This window comes from Suillus plorans, assembly GCF_016647745.1.
Source record: "Suillus plorans strain S12 chromosome Unknown HD556scaffold_41, whole genome shotgun sequence".
Taxonomy (NCBI): domain Eukaryota; kingdom Fungi; phylum Basidiomycota; class Agaricomycetes; order Boletales; family Suillaceae; genus Suillus; species Suillus plorans.
This window is the reverse complement of record NW_024537425.1, coordinates 324,928-345,635: the sequence shown is the minus strand read 5'-3', so window position 1 is coordinate 345,635 and position 20,708 is coordinate 324,928. Positions and strand designations below refer to the sequence as shown.

General features: G+C 44.6%; 3 protein-coding genes across 3 annotated transcripts; 2 read left to right on the top strand and 1 right to left on the bottom strand.

Moving 5' to 3' along the window:
* Window positions 1–9,538: 9,538 nt before the first annotated feature.
* On the top strand, window positions 9,539–10,593 carry HD556DRAFT_1485574 (uncharacterized protein; the record flags this gene model as incomplete). Its single annotated transcript, XM_041308709.1, has 5 exons — window positions 9,539–9,567; window positions 9,618–9,665; window positions 9,711–10,048; window positions 10,099–10,287; window positions 10,358–10,593. 5 exons carry the CDS (start codon window positions 9,539–9,541, stop codon window positions 10,591–10,593), a joined length of 840 nt encoding a protein of 279 aa, XP_041158525.1.
* Window positions 10,594–11,078: 485 nt separating this feature from the next.
* HD556DRAFT_1432872 (uncharacterized protein) lies at window positions 11,079–13,260 on the bottom strand (the record flags this gene model as incomplete). The annotated part of the gene is made up of 6 exons (XM_041305169.1): window positions 11,079–11,413; window positions 11,468–11,608; window positions 11,645–12,288; window positions 12,340–13,099; window positions 13,160–13,175; window positions 13,228–13,260. The coding sequence occupies 6 exons, from the start codon at window positions 13,258–13,260 to the stop codon at window positions 11,079–11,081; spliced, it is 1,929 nt and encodes a 642-aa protein (XP_041158524.1).
* A 6,374-nt stretch (window positions 13,261–19,634) lies between these two features.
* Window positions 19,635–20,414, top strand: HD556DRAFT_1240248 (uncharacterized protein; the record flags this gene model as incomplete). Its single annotated transcript, XM_041298102.1, has 1 exon — window positions 19,635–20,414. The coding sequence occupies one exon, from the start codon at window positions 19,635–19,637 to the stop codon at window positions 20,412–20,414; it is 780 nt and encodes a 259-aa protein (XP_041158523.1).
* Window positions 20,415–20,708: the final 294 nt, after the last annotated feature.

The window sequence follows — 20,708 nt, the reverse complement described above, 5'->3', positions numbered from 1 at the left end:
TCTCTTGGAATGTGCGGGTTTAAAACCTGCCAAGGATAATTTTCATTTTCTATAAAAATGCACCTTGACATATGCTCATGGTCGGTTTGCTTACAAGCTCATCAGAGTTGTGTCTAGCCAAGTGGTTGTCATAACAGAATCAAAATCTGTTTTCATTGAAGTGCAACAGGTTTGAAACCTGTTGAATCTCACATTTTTTTGTTCTATTAGAACATGCCTTGAATATTGTGCTTTAGAGCACCATCTTGCTGGTGGTGTGATTTCATAAAACAAAAATAGTATCATTGGCGGGTTTCAAACCTGCACAGTCCAAGAGAAACAGATTTTGACTCTGATAATCACTCGACAATTTCATCTTTAGCAGGTTTTGAACCCACGCAGACAGATTTGGATTCTGTCATATCAACTGCTTGGCTAAGACCAGTGAGATGCACTCCAAATGTGCCCATTCAGAAGTGAATACTCAAGGTACATTTATCTGCATTTTGTCAGTTCTAATATTAATTTCCAACATCCCCCTCAAGTCCAATCATATGTGATCCTTCCATTGTCGGTTGTCACTCATGACCCAGTTGTAAAGAATGAGTTTATTGGAACTGCATCTCACTGGTCTTAGCCGAGCAGTCGATACAACAGAGTCTAAATCTGTCTGTGTGGGTTCAAAACCTGCTAAAGATCGAATTATCAAGTGATCGCCAGAGTCAAAATCTGTTTCTCTTGGAATGTGCAGGTTTGAAACCTGCCGATGATGAATTTTATTTTCTATAAAAACACACCTTGACAATAACATTTTTATTTTTATTGTATGAATAATGAAATCACACCTTCACATTTCCACACAAATGTATAGCAAGCAAACACTGATGATCTCAAGCTTGATTGACATCGCTGTTGGTTTCATGCATCCTTTTTTGCTAGGTGAATGCGAGTATTTTTGACACAGAGTTCAATATATGACCAAAATCTCGATGCAAACTCGGAAGGATAAGCATAAGAACAATTTAATTCTTTCTAAAGGTCTTGACTCTGTTGAAGAAGAAGAAGAGCAGATTACACATCAAACTTGCAAGTTTCATCCTAATGACCTAGGGAATGAGGAAAAATACAAATATATCAAGGCTGAGATTGTGCCTTGAGGATCCACTTTTGAATGAGTTCATTGGAAGTGCATTCAACTAGTCTTAGCCGAGCAGTTAATACAACAGAATCCAAATCTGTCCGTGTGGGTTCAAAACCCGCTAAAGATTAAATTGTCAAGTGATCGTCAGAGTCAAAATCTGTTTCTCTTGGACTCTGCAGGTTTGAAACCTGCCAATGATAAAATTCATTTTTTTTCCATGAAAACACACCTTGAAATTTGCTCATGGTCACTTTGCTTGCAAGCTGATCAAAGTTGGGTTTAGCCATGTGACTGTCATAACAGAGTCATGCTTGTCCTTTGTCCATTCGGTTCATCGGTGCATATTTCTATTCTATTTCTGTGAATTCTGACAGCATTGCTGGCGCTATATGCACACATTCCATAATGCTATGTCATGGACCCTTATATTACATATTATCACGCACTCGCATCGCTTCTCAGTTTGCTTTAGCACTTAACATTACTTACATAGTTCATGTATGTTTTTCTCTCTTGACAAATTAACCACCATCATCTTGCTGTGATGCTCAGAACCGCGCTGGGCAGGAATGAGCCAATTTTTATATATGCATCGAGGAGTATAGAGCACTATCAGTTTCCCTATCCTTGTTCATCATTTGTCCAACAATTAACTCCTGTGCAAACCTGAACCCGCACTTTCCTGCGCACTAGACAGTATAAGTTGACTATACTTGGGACTACTACTACATTGCTTCCATACCTCTCCCTATAGGTTTACCTTCAAAGTAGTCCTTTGTGGTACGTGCTTTTTAGCCCCTATTAGGTCCCCCTTCAACTCATCTAGAGTCGCTATGCTCCAACCACCTGCATGCGCGCCTCACATCTGCTTAGTGCGTGCCAACGCATAGTAGCACTTCCGCTTAACTGTGCTCCGCACATCATCGCGCGCCTAACCAGGCTTGACTAAGTGTCTGGTTCAGTCACTCGCAATGTTTTCCCTCAGCTGAACAGATGAATTGAAAACAGACTGCAATACAACACTTTCAAAAAGCAAGAGAAGAGCAGGTCTCAAATATAGTGCACCTCAACCTTATACATAAGCAAATAGTGGCCAGATGGCTCTTTTGAATCTTTGCCTTGAATCTCAGCCTTGACAGATGTGTATTATTCCTCATTCCCCAGGTCATTAGGATCAAACTTGAAAGTTTGATGTGTAATCTGCTCTTCTTCTTCAACAAAGTCAAGACCTTTGGAGAGAATTAAATTGCTCTTGTACTCATCATTCCGAGTTTGCATCAAGACTTTGGTCATATATTGAACTTTGCGTCAAGGATAAAAGAATCAACAGTGACCATGCCTATTGAAAGAACTGACAAAATGCAGATGAACATGTCTTGAGGATTCACTTCTGAATGAGTTCATTAGAAGTGCATCTCACTGGTCTTAGCCAAGCAGTCGATACGACAGAATCTAAATCTGTCTGTGTGGGTTCAAAACCTACCAAAGATCAAATTATCAAGTGATTGCCAGAGTCAAAATCTGTTTCTCTTGGAATGTGCGGGTTTAAAACCTGCCAATGATAACATTTTTATTCCATGAAATCGCACCTTGACATTTCCTCATGATTGATATATGTTTGTTTTTTTCCCCTGTTAGAACACACCTTGACATCGACCCATGTGTACTTTCCTGAGAGCTTCATATCACTGGTCCTAGCCAAGTAGATGTTGCAACAGAGTCAAAATCTGTTTCTTTCAAACCATGCAGGTTCAAAACCTGCTTGCAAAATATTTTGCAGCGTATAGATTCTCAGAGACCCAAGTTCCAAGTGCAAGCAAATAGGGACAGTTAGACATTTTGGAGTATTCATCAAAGTGATGTCATTCGTGTCAGTTTTATCTTTTTCAATGCAACCCAGGTGGGACTGCTTTGTACTAGTTTTGCAGCAGAATGTAGCGAGAATGCTTCTGTTGCATCTATACATTGTGGTCTGTAGCTGGGAGTATCCTTCAGCATGACATAAAAATAAAATAATGAAAATATACCAGCAGTGTGTTGGATTGGACAACAGATGGACGTGTAATGTAGGGCGCGCACAGAAATGCAGTGCTTGGTATGGGACAGGATGTGATTTCATAAAATAAAAATGTCATCATTGGCAGGTTTCAAACCTGCGCAGTCCAAGAGAAACAGATTTTGACTCTGATGATCACTTGTATTTTCATCTTTGACAGGTTTTGAACCTGTCACAGACAGATTTGGATTCTGTCGTATTAACTGCTTGGCTAAGACCAGTTAGATGCACTCCCATTGAATCCATTCAGAAGTGAATCCCCAAGGTACATTTATCCTGCATTTTGTCAGTTCTAACATTAATTTCTAACATCACCCTTGAGCTCAACCATATGCGATCCTTCCATTGTCAGTTGTCACTCGTGACCCAGTTGTTAATCCCAAGACATCACAAACATCATTGGCCCACCATGATGGTCTGTCATCAGCACTTTTTCAAGGAGATTCTTAGGTAAACAGGTCTTGAAGTTAAGAGCCCCAGCAGAAGTCTGTGTCTTTTGCAATAAAAGCAGTATACAAGAATCAAGGGTGACCATGCTGTTGAAAGAACTGACAAAATGCAGATAAATGTGCCTTGAGGACTCACTTCTGAATGGGTTCATTGGAATTGAACACAACTGCTCTCAGCCAAGCGGTTAATGCAACAGAATCTAAATCTGTCTGCATGGGTTTGAAACCCGCCAAAGATGAAATTTTCAAGTGATCACCAGAGCTAAAATCTGTTTCTCTTGGACCGTGCAGGTTTGAAACCTGCCAATGATAAAATTCATTTTCTATGAAAACACACCTTGACATATGCTCATGGTCAGTTTGCTTTAAAGCCGCTGAGACTAGTGTTTAGCCAAGTGGTTGTCAAAACAGAATCAAAATCTGTTTCTATTGGAGTGCAACAGGTTTGAAACCAGTGAAACATTACATTTTTTTCTATAAAAAAATGCCTTGAATATTGAATCATAGACAGTATCTCAGACACTTATCTTCATCAGTCTTAGCTGAGTTGTCGCCAGAGTCAAAATCTGTGTCTCTTGACCTTTGCAGATTTGAAACCTGCCGGATGATGATATTTTTATTCTATGTAATTAAACCCTGATATTTTATCGTGGATAGTTTTCTTCAGAACCCATCATAAATGCTCTTTTCCATATCATTGCCACAATAGATTCAAAATATGTTTCAATCAAAGCCTACAGGTTTGCAATCAGTCAAATGATGCATTTCTCAGATTTTGAATCTATTATGGCAATAACATGGCTAAGACCATTTAATATGAGTTTTTGAGAGAAACTCTTCACTAGGAAATGTCAAGGTGTGATAAAAATATTATCATTAGCAGGTTTCAAACCTGCACAGTTCAAAGAGAAACAGATTTTGACTCTGGCGACAACTCAGCTAAGACTGATGAAGATAAGTGTCTGAGATACTGTCTATGATTCAATATTCAAGGCATTTTTTTATAGAAAAAAATGTAATGTTTCACTGGTTTCAAACCTGTTGCACTCCAATAGAAACAGATTTTGATTCTGTTTTGACAACCACTTGGCTAAACACTAGTCTCAGCGGCTTTAAAGCAAACTGACCATGAGCATATGTCAAGGTGTGTTTTCATAGAAAATGAATTTTATCATTGGCAGGTTTCAAACCTGCACGGTCCAAGAGAAACAGATTTTAGCTCTGGTGATCACTTGAAAATTTCATCTTTGGCGGGTTTCAAACCCATGCAGACAGATTTAGATTCTGTTGCATTAACCGCTTGGCTGAGAGCAGTTGTGTTCAATTCCAATGAACCCATTCAGAAGTGAGTCCTCAAGGCACATTTATCTGCATTTTGTCAGTTCTTTCAACAGCATGGTCACCCTTGATTCTTGTATACTGCTTTTATTGCAAAAGACACAGACTTCTGCTGGGGCTCTTAACTTCAAGACCTGTTTACCTAAGAATCTCCTTGAAAAAGTGCTGATGACAGACCATCATGGTGGGCCAATGATGTTTGTGATGTCTTGGGATTAACAACTGGGTCACGAGTGACAACTGACAATGGAAGGATCGCATATGGTTGAGCTCAAGGGTGATGTTAGAAATTAATGTTAGAACTGACAAAATGCAGGATAAATGTACCTTGGGGATTCACTTCTGAATGGATTCAATGGGAGTGCATCTAACTGGTCTTAGCCAAGCAGTTAATACGACAGAATCCAAATCTGTCTGTGACAGGTTCAAAACCTGTCAAAGATGAAAATACAAGTGATCATCAGAGTCAAAATCTGTTTCTCTTGGACTGCGCAGGTTTGAAACCTGCCAATGATGACATTTTTATTTTATGAAATCACATCCTGTCCCATACCAAGCACTGCATTTCTGTGCGCGCCCTACATTACACGTCCATCTGTTGTCCAATCCAACACACTGCTGGTATATTTTCATTATTTTATTTTTATGTCATGCTGAAGGATACTCCCAGCTACAGACCACAATGTATAGATGCAACAGAAGCATTCTCGCTACATTCTGCTGCAAAACTAGTACAAAGCAGTCCCACCTGGGTTGCATTGAAAAAGATAAAACTGACACGAATGACATCACTTTGATGAATACTCCAAAATGTCTAACTGTCCCTATTTGCTTGCACTTGGAACTTGGGTCTCTGAGAATCTATACGCTGCAAAATATTTTGCAAGCAGGTTTTGAACCTGCATGGTTTGAAAGAAACAGATTTTGACTCTGTTGCAACATCTACTTGGCTAGGACCAGTGATATGAAGCTCTCAGGAAAGTACACATGGGTCGATGTCAAGGTGTGTTCTAACAGGGGAAAAAAACAAACATATATCAATCATGAGGAAATGTCAAGGTGCGATTTCATGGAATAAAAATGTTATCATTGGCAGGTTTTAAACCCGCACATTCCAAGAGAAACAGATTTTGACTCTGGCAATCACTTGATAATTTGATCTTTGGTAGGTTTTGAACCCACACAGACAGATTTAGATTCTGTCGTATCGACTGCTTGGCTAAGACCAGTGAGATGCACTTCTAATGAACTCATTCAGAAGTGAATCCTCAAGACATGTTCATCTGCATTTTGTCAGTTCTTTCAATAGGCATGGTCACTGTTGATTCTTTTATCCTTGACGCAAAGTTCAATATATGACCAAAGTCTTGATGCAAACTCGGAATGATGAGTACAAGAGCAATTTAATTCTCTCCAAAGGTCTTGACTTTGTTGAAGAAGAAGAGCAGATTACACATCAAACTTTCAAGTTTGATCCTAATGACCTGGGGAATGAGGAATAATACACATCTGTCAAGGCTGAGATTCAAGGCAAAGATTCAAAAGAGCCATCTGGCCACTATTTGCTTATGTATAAGGTTGAGGTGCACTATATTTGAGACCTGCTCTTCTCTTGCTTTTTGAAAGTGTTGTATTGCAGTCTGTTTTCAATTCATCTGTTCAGCTGAGGGAAAACATTGCGAGTGACTGAACCAGACACTTAGTCAAGCCTGGTTAGGCGCGCGATGATGTGCGGAGCACAGTTAAGCGGAAGTGCTACTATGCGTTGGCACGCACTAAGCAGATGTGAGGCGCGCATGCAGGTGGTTGGAGCATAGCGACTCTAGATGAGTTGAAGGGGGACCTAATAGGGGCTAAAAAGCACGTACCACAAAGGACTACTTTGAAGGTAAACCTATAGGGAGAGGTATGGAAGCAATGTAGTAGTAGTCCCAAGTATAGTCAACTTATACTGTCTAGTGCGCAGGAAAGTGCGGGTTCAGGTTTGCACAGGAGTTAATTGTTGGACAAATGATGAACAAGGATAGGGAAACTGATAGTGCTCTATACTCCTCGATGCATATATAAAAATTGGCTCATTCCTGCCCAGCGCGGTTCTGAGCATCACAGCAAGATGATGGTGGTTAATTTGTCAAGAGAGAAAAACATACATGAACTATGTAAGTAATGTTAAGTGCTAAAGCAAACTGAGAAGCGATGCGAGTGCGTGATAATATGTAATATAAGGGTCCATGACATAGCATTATGGAATGTGTGCATATAGCGCCAGCAATGCTGTCAGAATTCACAGAAATAGAATAGAAATATGCACCGATGAACCGAATGGACAAAGGACAAGCATGACTCTGTTATGACAGTCACATGGCTAAACCCAACTTTGATCAGCTTGCAAGCAAAGTGACCATGAGCAAATTTCAAGGTGTGTTTTCATGGAAAAAAAATGAATTTTATCATTGGCAGGTTTCAAACCTGCAGAGTCCAAGAGAAACAGATTTTGACTCTGACGATCACTTGACAATTTAATCTTTAGCGGGTTTTGAACCCACACGGACAGATTTGGATTCTGTTGTATTAACTGCTCGGCTAAGACTAGTTGAATGCACTTCCAATGAACTCATTCAAAAGTGGATCCTCAAGGCACAATCTCAGCCTTGATATATTTGTATTTTTCCTCATTCCCTAGGTCATTAGGATGAAACTTGCAAGTTTGATGTGTAATCTGCTCTTCTTCTTCTTCAACAGAGTCAAGACCTTTAGAAAGAATTAAATTGTTCTTATGCTTATCCTTCCGAGTTTGCATCGAGATTTTGGTCATATATTGAACTCTGTGTCAAAAATACTCGCATTCACCTAGCAAAAAAGGATGCATGAAACCAACAGCGATGTCAATCAAGCTTGAGATCATCAGTGTTTGCTTGCTATACATTTGTGTGGAAATGTGAAGGTGTGATTTCATTATTCATACAATAAAAATAAAAATGTTATTGTCAAGGTGTGTTTTTATAGAAAATAAAATTCATCATCGGCAGGTTTCAAACCTGCACATTCCAAGAGAAACAGATTTTGACTCTGGCGATCACTTGATAATTCGATCTTTAGCAGGTTTTGAACCCACACAGACAGATTTAGACTCTGTTGTATCGACTGCTCGGCTAAGACCAGTGAGATGCAGTTCCAATAAACTCATTCTTTACAACTGGGTCATGAGTGACAACCGACAATGGAAGGATCACATATGATTGGACTTGAGGGGGATGTTGGAAATTAATATTAGAACTGACAAAATGCAGATAAATGTACCTTGAGTATTCACTTCTGAATGGGCACATTTGGAGTGCATCTCACTGGTCTTAGCCAAGCAGTTGATATGACAGAATCCAAATCTGTCTGCGTGGGTTCAAAACCTGCTAAAGATGAAATTGTCGAGTGATTATCAGAGTCAAAATCTGTTTCTCTTGGACTGTGCAGGTTTGAAACCCGCCAATGATACTATTTTTGTTTTATGAAATCACACCACCAGCAAGATGGTGCTCTAAAGCACAATATTCAAGGCATGTTCTAATAGAACAAAAAAATGTGAGATTCAACAGGTTTCAAACCTGTTGCACTTCAATGAAAACAGATTTTGATTCTGTTATGACAACCACTTGGCTAGACACAACTCTGATGAGCTTGTAAGCAAACCGACCATGAGCATATGTCAAGGTGCATTTTTATAGAAAATGAAAATTATCCTTGGCAGGTTTTAAACCCGCACATTCCAAGAGAAACAGATTTTGACTCTGGCGATCACTTGATAATTTGATCTTTGGTAGGTTTTGAACCCACACAGACAGATTTAGATTCTGTTGTATCGACTGCTTGGCTAAGAACAGTTAGATTCACTTCCAATGAACTCATTCAGAAGTGAACCCTCAAGGCACATTCATCTGCATTTTGTCAGTTCTTTCAATAGCATGGTCGCTGTTGATTCTTTTATTATATTTGTATTTTGCCTGATTCCCCAGGTTATTAGGATCAAACTTGAAAGTTTGATGCGCAATCTGCTCTTTTTCTTCTTCAACCAAGTCAAGACCTTTAGAAAGAATGATATTGTTATTGTACTTGTCCTTCCGAGTTTGCATCGAGATTTTGGTCATATATCGAACTCTGCATCAAAAATACACTGTGTGATCCTTTCATTGTGAGTTTTCACTCATGGACCCACCGTGGTGGTCTTCCATCAGCACTTTTTCAGGGAAATCATTAGATAAACAGGTCTTGAAGTCAAGAAGCCCCAGCAGGAAGTCTGTGTCTTTTGCAATAAGAGTAGGATAAAAAAAATCAACAGTGACCATGCTATTAAAAGAGATGACAAAATGCAGATAAATGCACCTTGAGGACTCGCTTCTGAATGGGTTCATTGGAGGTGAATCTAACTGGTCTTAGCCAAGCAGTTGATACAACAGAATTCAAATCTGTCTGCATAGGTTCAAAACCTGCTAAAGATGAAATTGTCGAGTGATCACCAGAGTCAAAATCTGTTTCTCTTGAACTGTGCAGGTTTGAAACCTGCCAATGATGTGTGTGTTTGGGATGTCGAGAGTGGGTGTGCATTGTACAAGGTTGGTGTTATCCCATTCAACTTCTTGCGTGTGACTTACCATCTTTTTAGCTGCCAGTATCAGAACACAGGAACAAGCCGTCAGACATTTTCGAAATTGTGAGTGTACTGTACTGTGTGAACTTCCCTGCTCATTCTATGTAGGGTTCACATCAAAGGTCGCATCAAAGCTATCCAAGAACACTTGACTCGCTTCAACCCTATCAGCGAGCCAGCTTTAGCTCCATCCATATCTATTCTTGTGCCGTCTGTGCCTACCGAGTTCAAGGGTCTCCTCGGACCAGAAGATATCGAAACCCCTTACTATGCTGAGGTAGTTTCAGTTTTGAAGAGCATATTTGGGCTGACTTCCTTCAGGCAAAACCAACTTGAAGCTATCAATGCCACACTGGACGGAAAGGATGTCTTCGTCCTAATGCCCACCAGTGGTGGGAAAGTCTTTGTTATCAACTTCTGGCAGTCTGTAAGACTGGTAGGACCCAGTGAGTAACATTTGTCATATCACCACTTGTTGCACTCATCGCCGATTAAGTGGCATCCTTGCGAGAGAAGCACGTTAATGTCGACTGTCTAAGAACTGTAGACGACTCGCGGGATGTCATGTGTCGCCTTCGAAGCCAGCAAAAACACGACATTTGCTATATCACTCCTGAAAAGCTACGCAAGAGCAATGCCATGCAAGATATCCAAGCTCATTGCCACCACCTCGGACGATGGAACTGTATGTGTGTGGGAGGGTGGCAAAGATGGTTCAAAGAGCAGCGTTGTAGTGTTTGAACTCGGATGTCCAGCAACAAGTGTCGCGTGGAGTGCAGATGGGCAGAACCTCTATATTGGTGCGCTAGACAACGAAATTCATGTATATGACTTACGCAAGGGCGAGCAGGTTTATGCCCTGACTGGTCATACAGATGCTTGCATTATCACCCAATGGTGCCTACCTCTTGTCGAGCTTATGCTACAATGTTCAACACGTCAGTGGAGCAGAGATGCGCTGTGTTTTTTTGCAGAGACAAACAAAGAATAGGACAGCAAATATCGTGTTTCCTCACTTGCTATGTAAATACAATTTGTTGTCGAAGAGCAGACCAAAGGCATGTCCTTGTTATAAATTAATGGGCCAAAGGGGACCCGGGCACTTGTAATTTGTAAATATTATATTTAAATATGGCCGGAGCTGGCTTGAGCTGGCTTGAAGGCCATAAACACAGCTCCATAGACTGGACCAGACCATAAATGATGTAAGCCATAACTAGGTACATAGCTCCGCTAACTACAGCTCCGCTCACGGCTAGAGCCGGACATAAGCCGGAACTGTGGCAACACTAACAGTAGCACTATGTAGGCACACCTTACACTACAGTGACCTATATAGTGCTATATAGTCTTAAGCCATGCTACAAGCGGCTATATGGTTGGGGGGTGCTACAGGTAGCTACAGGAGCTACCACTGTGGCTACAGGCAGCTACAGGTGCAACCATAGTACATACGTGACATGTCATTGTATATAATTACTTTATAACACATGCGCAAAACATTTTGCCATCAATGAACTCATTGAAATAAAAATCGTTTGCCACCTCATATGCATTTCCGCTTCTCAACCTCAGATCTACTGATTGTCCCATCCTCAGTATTAAATGGCACGGCCGCACAATTTCGTCAACGTGGATTACAGCAGCATTGCGGCGAAGTTGGCGGGTTGAGCGCGAGACCTGTCGCATTCGAGAGGAAGGGTCGGGTGGTTTGAAAGGTGTGAACCACTCGACATAAGCGAGGGCTCTGGAATATGCGTCGAACTGGTGAGGTAGGGTGAAAATAGCACGAACTTGGGCTACTCGTACACCTGCAACCAGACTATTATCAAAATTGACCGCTGAGAAACTCGGCAAAAAAATACCCTCAAGAGTATGCAAATGCGAAGAGCGAGGCCTGTCTGCTATCAATGCCATGTCAAACTGGGCTGGGGTACCAGGCTTCCGGCCTGACAGCAACTTTTCTGGAGTTGCTCTGATGCGCCTTCGCTTTGGCACATCGCTAACTCATAAATCTGGTGGCGTCACAATCACCACTTGACGATAAAGATCGAATCGGTCTTGAAGACCAGGGACTATGGTGTTGTGTGGGAGATTCTTGAGTAAGAACGATTGGAGAGCAGGGAGGAACTCGGTAGCACCGTGTGCTGTTATGATGGTTTGAACAGATTGGTGAGGATGTGCAGGGACTTTTGCAAGGACATGGGTTGCTTGAAGTGGTTCAGCGGCGGGAAGATTTGGTGTTTCCGACTCTGAGTCCATGTCTGAATCTGCGTCGAAGTCATGTGGGTTTGAGTGAGGCTGTTGTGACAACCAATCCAGGTATGCGCTACATATAAACACGGCTTCCTGGTGTTGGAGCCACAAAGCCATTTGTTCCTCATAGTCCCGTTTATTGCTAGCACGGTATGAATCCTTTGCGAAATCAATGTGCAAGCGCTCAGGAAGTTCTGTGTTAAAGCCGTCAGCTGCGCCAAACAATGTGATGGACTGCACATAATGAGAGAGCTGGTGTAATTTCGGTATGTTGAAATGCTCTCGAACAGCGAGCTCCTTGAGGATGTCTTTATTTGTGTGAAATACAGTCAGGGCGGTTTGTAGGGCTTCGAGGAACTCAGTCATCTGAATGTGCAGCTGGGCATAATACGAGAAGTCGAGAATAGATCGTGCAACCACCAAAACACGACTGCCAGGCATGACATCAAAACATCATCTTAACAACTCGATAAACACACACCTAGGTACTGCCCCGCTCAATAAGCCAACAAATACTCGCTGCATCTCTTTATGTTTGCGTCCTGTCCACTGCTTCACACTCGATATCCCTTTCTTGAAGTGTCGAAGGCCGGGATAATTCGGGATCGCCTTGAAATGTGCGTCCATTTCGTCCTCCCCAATAATATTGATGCACCACTTCACAAGGTGGTCTTTGAACACACATTTGTGAAGTTGATGCAGAAGGTCGGGTGTGAAAGCTAGAAAAATGTCCATGTGAGGCAGATCAGCCCAGAAAGGCTTGTAAACGGCGCGTAGACCATTGGCCTCGAATTCTGGAGGATGCTGACCAATCTTGCGCTTGTGCAAGATTTCTTTTGTTGACTCTGGATCACGCATTGCCGAGTTGAGTGCATCCCCTCGCTCATTTGCTGCTACAAGGCACTTCGGACATCGGTTCTCTTTGCAACAACTGACCAAACACTGTTCCGGGAAATCGGCGACATACGCTGCAAGAATTGGGTAGACACGACGAACCCACAAGTCCGCACACACCATTTCAACACCGTCGTTTCCAGCACCGATGAGAGGTTGGAGCAGTAGAGCCATGCAATGGTGGAAGAGGCGGTATCCAGCCAAGGAGCGTGCATCGGGGGTGAAACAGTCAAGTTTGCTAGCTGGTAAGTAACCAATGAGGACGGTTGCTCGTGCTGATGCTTGGCGCCTTTTTGCTTTAGCAATGTTTCCAATGGACATGTACACTGGCCATGCCAACTTATCCCCTCAGAACTGCGACAACGATGTTTTGTCTGAAGATAGAATGATTGGTGCTATCATTGCACGCTCTGGCAAGGTGTTCTGTGTGCGAGGTCAGTCTGTTACTTTGTCGCTCCCTCTCAAATAGTCTTACCTGTTTCTTGCCCCACCAGTCTGCTGTCCACATCTTGTCGATGACTCTATGTTGCCCTGCACGGTGTAGAAACAACAATACTGAGTGGGGCTATACAAAGATGGCTCCAAACTGATATATTTGTTTTGTGGTCTTTGCACTGCCTAGTCTGCTATACTTGCCTGACAAGTGCGTTCGACCCAGGGGTCTGTGGTCTGGGAATAGTCTTGGGGGTAAGTGAGTGATGTGCGATCAATAGTCCGAGCACGGGAAACAATGTCCGAAGGTATATTTATGATGTCCAATGCAAAAGTGTCGGGTTTGTCGGGTCGGGTATTTGGAAACTAATAGTGACGCGTTATGCGAGCATCGGAAAAGCGAGCGGTATGCGTGATAACAACGATGATTGATTACGGATAATGAAAGAGCGACGATATTTGCAATATCAACTAAGAACTACGAAATATCGGGTTTGACCACTAAGCGTCGGGGAACTGCTCCCCTCTACTTGGATAATCAATAATGCTCGAGGTCAGTCCAATATATATGTAAGTACGTAGAAATGCGGAACCCATAGGCAAAGGTAGCGGCCGATGATTTCGGATCCGAAGTACATGTAAATAAACATGAGGCGCTGCGGACTATGGGAAAACATGTAATAGCGCTTGCTATGACGTGAGTAATGTGTGAAATAATGAACTACACACCTAGTGGGGCTAGCAAGACAGGACAAGACACGGGAAGGACAAGTGTGCGGGAATTTGCATCGGCCGATGCGGCCTAAACGTCGGGTTGGCGGGTTAGCGTCGGATAACATCAGGAAGTGATTAGCATGTGATGGGTATTTGACGTGTACTGTGAAATAGCTCGATACAAGCCCAGCGCCAGCTCATGTCCTACACCGGTGAGAGTTTCTACATGTGTCCAGGTTCCTATCTAGCAGACCATTTTTGCAGAATGATGCAACGACTCGCCAAAAGCCATGACGACTTTGACGTCACAATACATTGGATACCCGGACACTCTGATGTCCATGGCAATGAAGAAGTGGACAAACACGCCAAGCTGGCGGCGGAAGGCCACCACAATGACAGCCCTGTTGAACGCCTACCCCGCTACCTTCGTCAACGAACACTCCCCCTTAGCATATTGGCTCTGAGGGAACACCAGAGCAAAGACACCGCCGAGCGGTGGAAACGCTTATGGCATAACTCCCCCCGCTACTATCATCTGAACTGAATCGACCCTTGTTAAACTTACCACCACATTCCCTAAGAAACTTACCAGTCTTTACATCTTCTTGCGCACTGGTCACGCCCCACTCAACAAACATCTGCATCGTATTCGCAAATCAGACAGCCCATCATGCCCCCATTGCCACGAAATGGAGGAGTCAGTGCACCACTTCCTCCACATATGCCTGCATTACCGGCGAGAGTGCCACTCCCTTGTCACTGCCCTAGGCAGAAGAGCCTCGTCCACCCAATTCCTTCTCACTGACCCCCTTGCCACCCTGGTCAAATTTGTCAACGCAACCGGTAGACTGAGAGCCGTACTCGGTGAAATCCCCACTCCTCCCCCATCCCCAAACTGATTACCTCCCAGGTTAGTTAACGCATGTCACCGGCAGGCACCCAATGCCCCGCAAGCTCCAAATCCTCCCTCTTCTCCCACCCCCCCACAATCCTACACCCCCTCGCTCACCTACATGGAGCCAGCAACGCTTAACCAGCCTTCACAGGTTCAATTCAGAATCCTCTCCCATCCGTCAACTATGGGCCGTGTCCTTCTCATTCCAATCATTACCTACTGACTCCTGTACCCACCCGCGCCAGCGGCTGAGTACGTGTTACTATTTTGATACTCGTTAGCACAGAACATCGGTATTGTATACTCAAAGTCATCTCATCTTCGCAAGGCGGCCCGTCTAAAATGGCCGGCGGGAACAGCGGACTGGTGGGAGTACGCTTCACACCAGGGCATTCGCGTGCCTAGAGATGCGATGGGGACACTGGGGGTCCCCAAGACTAGATAGTATTGTCCTCCTTAGAGTTTCACTCTCCATAGGACATAAATTGGAATTAAAAAAAAAAAAAAAACATGGCATGTATATGCATCTTGAGGTGCAGTTTGAGTTCTAACGCGAGCTTGTGAGCATAGAGCTCAAACTAGTGCTTACTAAGCGAGTGAGCGCCATAAGCTGTGACGCGTTGTAGAGACTCATGCCTCGCATTGCGTGATATGGCACTTTCCACTAGGGAGTACACAGCACGACTTGCAGCATCACTCTGTGTACTATCCACAGCTATTCCCTTACGAGGCGCAGCTTTCCCGCGCAAGGCGCAGCATGCGCGCACGACTTCCTGCGCTTTACGATGTATACGCGCGCGCGCTTTCCTGTGCTTGAGTGCCCTATAGCGCCAGCCATCCAGAAGCATCCATCCACTGTCCACCAAGTTCTCTAGTGCGTGTATTTCCGTTTCCCTTATTTACATATCATTCCACCTTTATTTTTATCATGGACCCTTACCTACATATATCTTTACATACCTACTCGGTAGCGCTTTGGCTCCGCATGACAGCGCTTAGGCGCCATATAAGCGCCAGCAGTACATATTATTAGACACTTTACTTACCTCCCACTTACCACCCACTTACTACCTAGCAGAGTATAGTTGCAATCTATTCCTTGGCACCTCGCACTCACATCTCTTGTCTAGTATCTAATCACCACTTAAGCAAACTCACACTTACTCTCACTTGTTTCCGCTCACGTGCGCGCGCGCTTCCCGCGCGTACCTTCGCTTTCCCGCGCCTCGCGCGCACCTGCGCGCTTTCTCGCGCTTCGCATCAGCCGACCAGTAGCGCCTTCGGTGCGCACTACTAGATCCTTGCTGCACTCACTTCCCCTTTAGGGTCGAACGCACTTGTCGTCTCAGGTATAGCAGACTAGGCAACGCACGACCTTACAACATTCACAGATACAGTCTGGAGCATTCATTTGTTCCTCTCGGTATTGTTGTTTCTACAGCGTAATCATACGCATACCTTGTCTTTATCCTTATCGTGCTCTCACTCGCTCACTTTACTCAATTTGAGGATTCGGCCACATACATATTTTTCGTATTATCACTGTTGTTTCCATGTCTTCGACAGAATCGCCGAACCCTGGGTATCCCGAAGGAGCTGGAGGGAAAGACACAAGAACCTTCACTCGACAGGGCGAAGGTCTGTTATCAGATGAGTATGCGTCTAGATTAGCGTCGTCCCTCGCGAAGAACAGCAATAAACGCATAAATCTTTACGATCAAGAAGCTGTAGAAGCAGAAAACATTGCACATGCTGAGCACAATCTGAAGAGAGCAAAGCTAAGGATAGACGACGATCACATCGAAGAAGTTTCAGACGACGAACTTTTCCTCGACGAAGTGTATTCTCCAGAGAAGAATGATACTGCTAAGCCCACTATCCCCAGTTATATTCTTGACGCAGTAGACTTCATAGGATCGTTAACGCCTACCACGAAGAGTATTCTAGCCATGTTGACGGCTAAAGGGCTGACCCCAGCCGCGACCAGCCAAACAGAGGCTTCCAGTTCTGGGGTCGCTTCTGATGCACCAGTCTTCACAGAGGTGAACACACGCATCGTTGATGGCGAAGTGACGGCGTTCGAAATACCTCGCGTTCTCCTGAACCTCGCAAGGTCCAAAGTACACATTCCACTCACGTTGCTCACCCTGTCATCTCTCTGCAAAATTCACGAAGACCCAGCTAGCGTGAAGATGAAGAAAGGTTTGGTGACAGACGACCCAAAGCTGTTCGTCATGGACACTTCGTCTGGATTCCCTCCGGAGTCGAGCCTACCACCTCACCTTTTCTATGAGGCGGCTTCTAACTTCATCAGATTACTCGGATTAGTCGCTGATGACGCGACAGTAAAGCATTTCACGGATCACCGTGACTTCTGCCTCTCGAGGGACGAATTTGGAGACAACTTTGATTCGATTCTCGCCTTCGACGTGGAAATCCGTAGGCGTTTCTTTAACATGCATACATTCCCGTCACGGGTAGCGTACCTGGACAGATGGAAGAATGTATTAATTAGAACGTCCCTCGCTCAGCAAGGCTCGAGCTCGAGCAGCAATCATTACCAACCTTACCCGCCCCGTAAGCCCGAGTACTCGTCATTGACTGGGACGTCGAACGACGGAAAGCCCTTTTGGAGAAGCAAAGGAGATCAATCGTCCGAGCACCTCCTTTGTGTCATTTGCGGCAGACTCGGGCACAGGGCCAGCAGTTGCACACACACCCACACGACGAAAAACACCCCCGTCGTCAGTATGTGGACAGACAAACTTATCCTTAAGTCTTCCTCAGCGCCAATCTGTATCTCCTTCAACATTGGAAAATGCTCACCAACCAAGCACTCAAGCGACATCGTCCACGTATGCTCTATCTGCGGAAGCAAGAGTCACAGAGCCAACTCCAAGTCGTTCATCTGAGGTCTTCAGTAGAATCATAATGCCCTATGTTCCCAATGCCTTCGATACCTTCTTGAAACGTTTCAACCTATCTGAAAAATATCCAGACCTTGTCTTCAACATGCAGCATGGCTTTCCCATTGGAGACATCCCACCTCCGACTCACACTTACACTCCTAAAAACCACAAATCAGCTCTAGAACACATCGACGTCATCCGCACCTACTGTCAGGAGGAAGTAGCGCTGGAGAGGATGTCGGGCCCATTTTCAAAGGACAAAGTCTTCAAAATTCTTGGTGGACACTTCATGTCTTCTCCGCTGGGTGTTGTAGAGAAAGCTGGGGAACCGGGAAAGTTCCGAGTCGTCAGAGACTTATCATTCCAAAATTCAGACGGCTACTCAGTTAACGGCTTCTTGGACTCAGACAACTTCCCCACCGAATGGGGAACAGCAGCGCAAATTGCTGAAATTGTTAGTACCCTTTCTGTCGCATTTACACGCTCAGACGTCATAGTTCCTTGCACGTCTCGGCGTCTTGCCACTTGTACACTTCGGTGTTTTGCACTTTGCACACTTCAGTGTCTTATAACTTTGCATGCTTTGGTGTCTTGCCCTTGCATGCTTTGGCGTCTTGTTCTTTGCACGACTCAGCGCCCTGAAAGCTTCGGTGTTGGTCCTTCCCACACTTTGACCACATATATGCGCCCTTCTCTTGCTTGTTCTAACTTTGCATGGTACATAGGTTGCATCAGCTCCTCCAGGAACACAAGCTGCCACGCTAGACATTGAGGCGGCTTACTGTACCATTCCAGTCTGGCCGCAACACAAGCGTTTTCTCGTCGTCGAAATCGACGGAGAATTCTTCATAGATCATGTTTTCCCATTTGGACTAGCAACAGCAGGAGGCGTACAAGGCCATGTAGCCGACGCCACCGTAGACATCCTTCACTTGTTAGAACTCGGACCCATCAAAAAATGGGTCGATGATCACACCTTTTTCAGATTCGCCATCAGCGGCGGCTTACTGCTGTCAGATGGTTCTTTGTCCCTGTTCGTGTACAAACACAGCCTCGCAGACATTTACACGCGTTCGAAGCCCTTAGGAATCCCATGGCACCCAAAGAAGTGTCGTGATTTCACCTTTATCTTCATCTATTTGGGATTTCTTTGGGACCTAATTCAAAGGTCCGTTGCACTTCCGGACGAGAAACGAGTCAAATACCGCAACAAGTTGATATCTCTACTTGACTTGTTGAACAAAGGATTCAGCATTTCGTTCAAGGATGCAATGAGTCTCAATGGTACCCTGTCTCACGTCGCCTTTGTCATTCCGCACAGTTGTGCTTACTTAGCCAACCTTTGTACCTTCATAGTGTCATTCCCATCAGGCGCGAGGTTCACTAAACGTCATCCACCCCCATCAGTCAAGAATGACCTTAAATGGTGGTTCAACACACTCTCTCTCCCGTCCAGCGCTCGTAGCTTGTCTCCACGAGGAGCACCAAAGGACCTAGACCTCTGGGTCGACGCATCGACGGACTGGGGCATAGGTATTGTCTTAGAAGGCAGATGGAACGCCTGGACTCTCGTCAAGGGCTGGAATGGAAGCGGCAGAGATATAGGATGGCTCGAAGCCATTGCAGTCGAGCTCGCAGTGAGAACCTTGTTCGACCAAGGGCTGACGGACTCAACAATAATTATTCACTCGGACAACCAAGGCGTCATTGGAGCCTTCAAACACGGATGGAGTAGAAACTTTCACGTGAACCTCTGCATACGCCGTGTCGAGGCACTGGCGATGGCCTCCAACGTGCTTCACTTGCTTATATACACAGAATCGGCTCAGAATAAAGCAGACCCCATCTCACGCGGCGAGATTGGATCTCTTTCTTCTTGTTTACCCTCCACCGAGCTCCTGAATGAGCTCGTTAACTTCATCTCGCCTTATGTCTAGTGTTCAAAGGAATCCAGCATCGGCACATGCTGATGCAGCTGTAGCTTTGGCCCTTTTGAAGAAGGCATTGGCATCTCCTCCTTCGATCGGGGCGCCGCCCATTGTTACATACCCTCGTAGAAAGCCAAGAAAACCAAAATCTGGAAATGAACTTTCCGCATCAGCCTTTCACCCCCATGTTCTTGCGCGCGACCACTTACGTCTATGGTCCACACCCCACTCAGATTCCTTTCACCTTTCAGCCTTAGAACAATTGCCTCTAAACGATGTTTTGCAGCTTTTTGACGTCATGTTAGTATCCATCGAAATCAAAACCAGAGAAAATTATGGTGCAGGATTGCTTCGTTTTCATCAATACTGCGACTCAAGACATATCCCTGAGGCACGTCGCATGCCCGCATCAGATTTTCTCCTCGCATCTTTCATTGCTTCTTGGGCCGGAAAGGTCGCTGCAATCACTGCACAAAACTGGTTAGCCGGGCTACACTTCTGGCACAACCTTCATGGCGCTCCTTGGTTCGGACACAGCATCCTCCGCTCAGCCACTGCTGGTCTCGGTAAACTTGTGCCAGACTCGTCAAAACGACCTCGTCGCCCTCCTGTAACTTTAGAACACATGCATGCACTGTTTCGTGGGCTTGATCTCTCCAACGCTTTTGACGCTGTAGAGACTCATGCCTCTCATGGTGTGATATGGCACTTTTCACTAGGGAGTTCATTGCACGAACTTGCAGCACCATTCTGTGTGCTATCTGCAGCTATCCCTATATGAGGCGCAGCTTTCCCACGCAACGCGCGCCATGCGCGCACCATTCCCGCGCTTTACGATGTATACGCGCGCGCGCTTTCCCGCGCTTGGTCGCCCTATAGCGCCAGCCTTCCGGAAGCATCCATCCACTGTCCACCAAGCTCTCTAGTGCGTGTATTTCCATTTCCCTTATTTACATATCATTCCACCTTTATTTATATCATGGACCCTTACTTACATACATATATCTTTACGTACCTTACTCGGTAGCGCTTTGGCTCCGCGTGACAGCACTTAGGCGCCGTATATAAGCGCCAG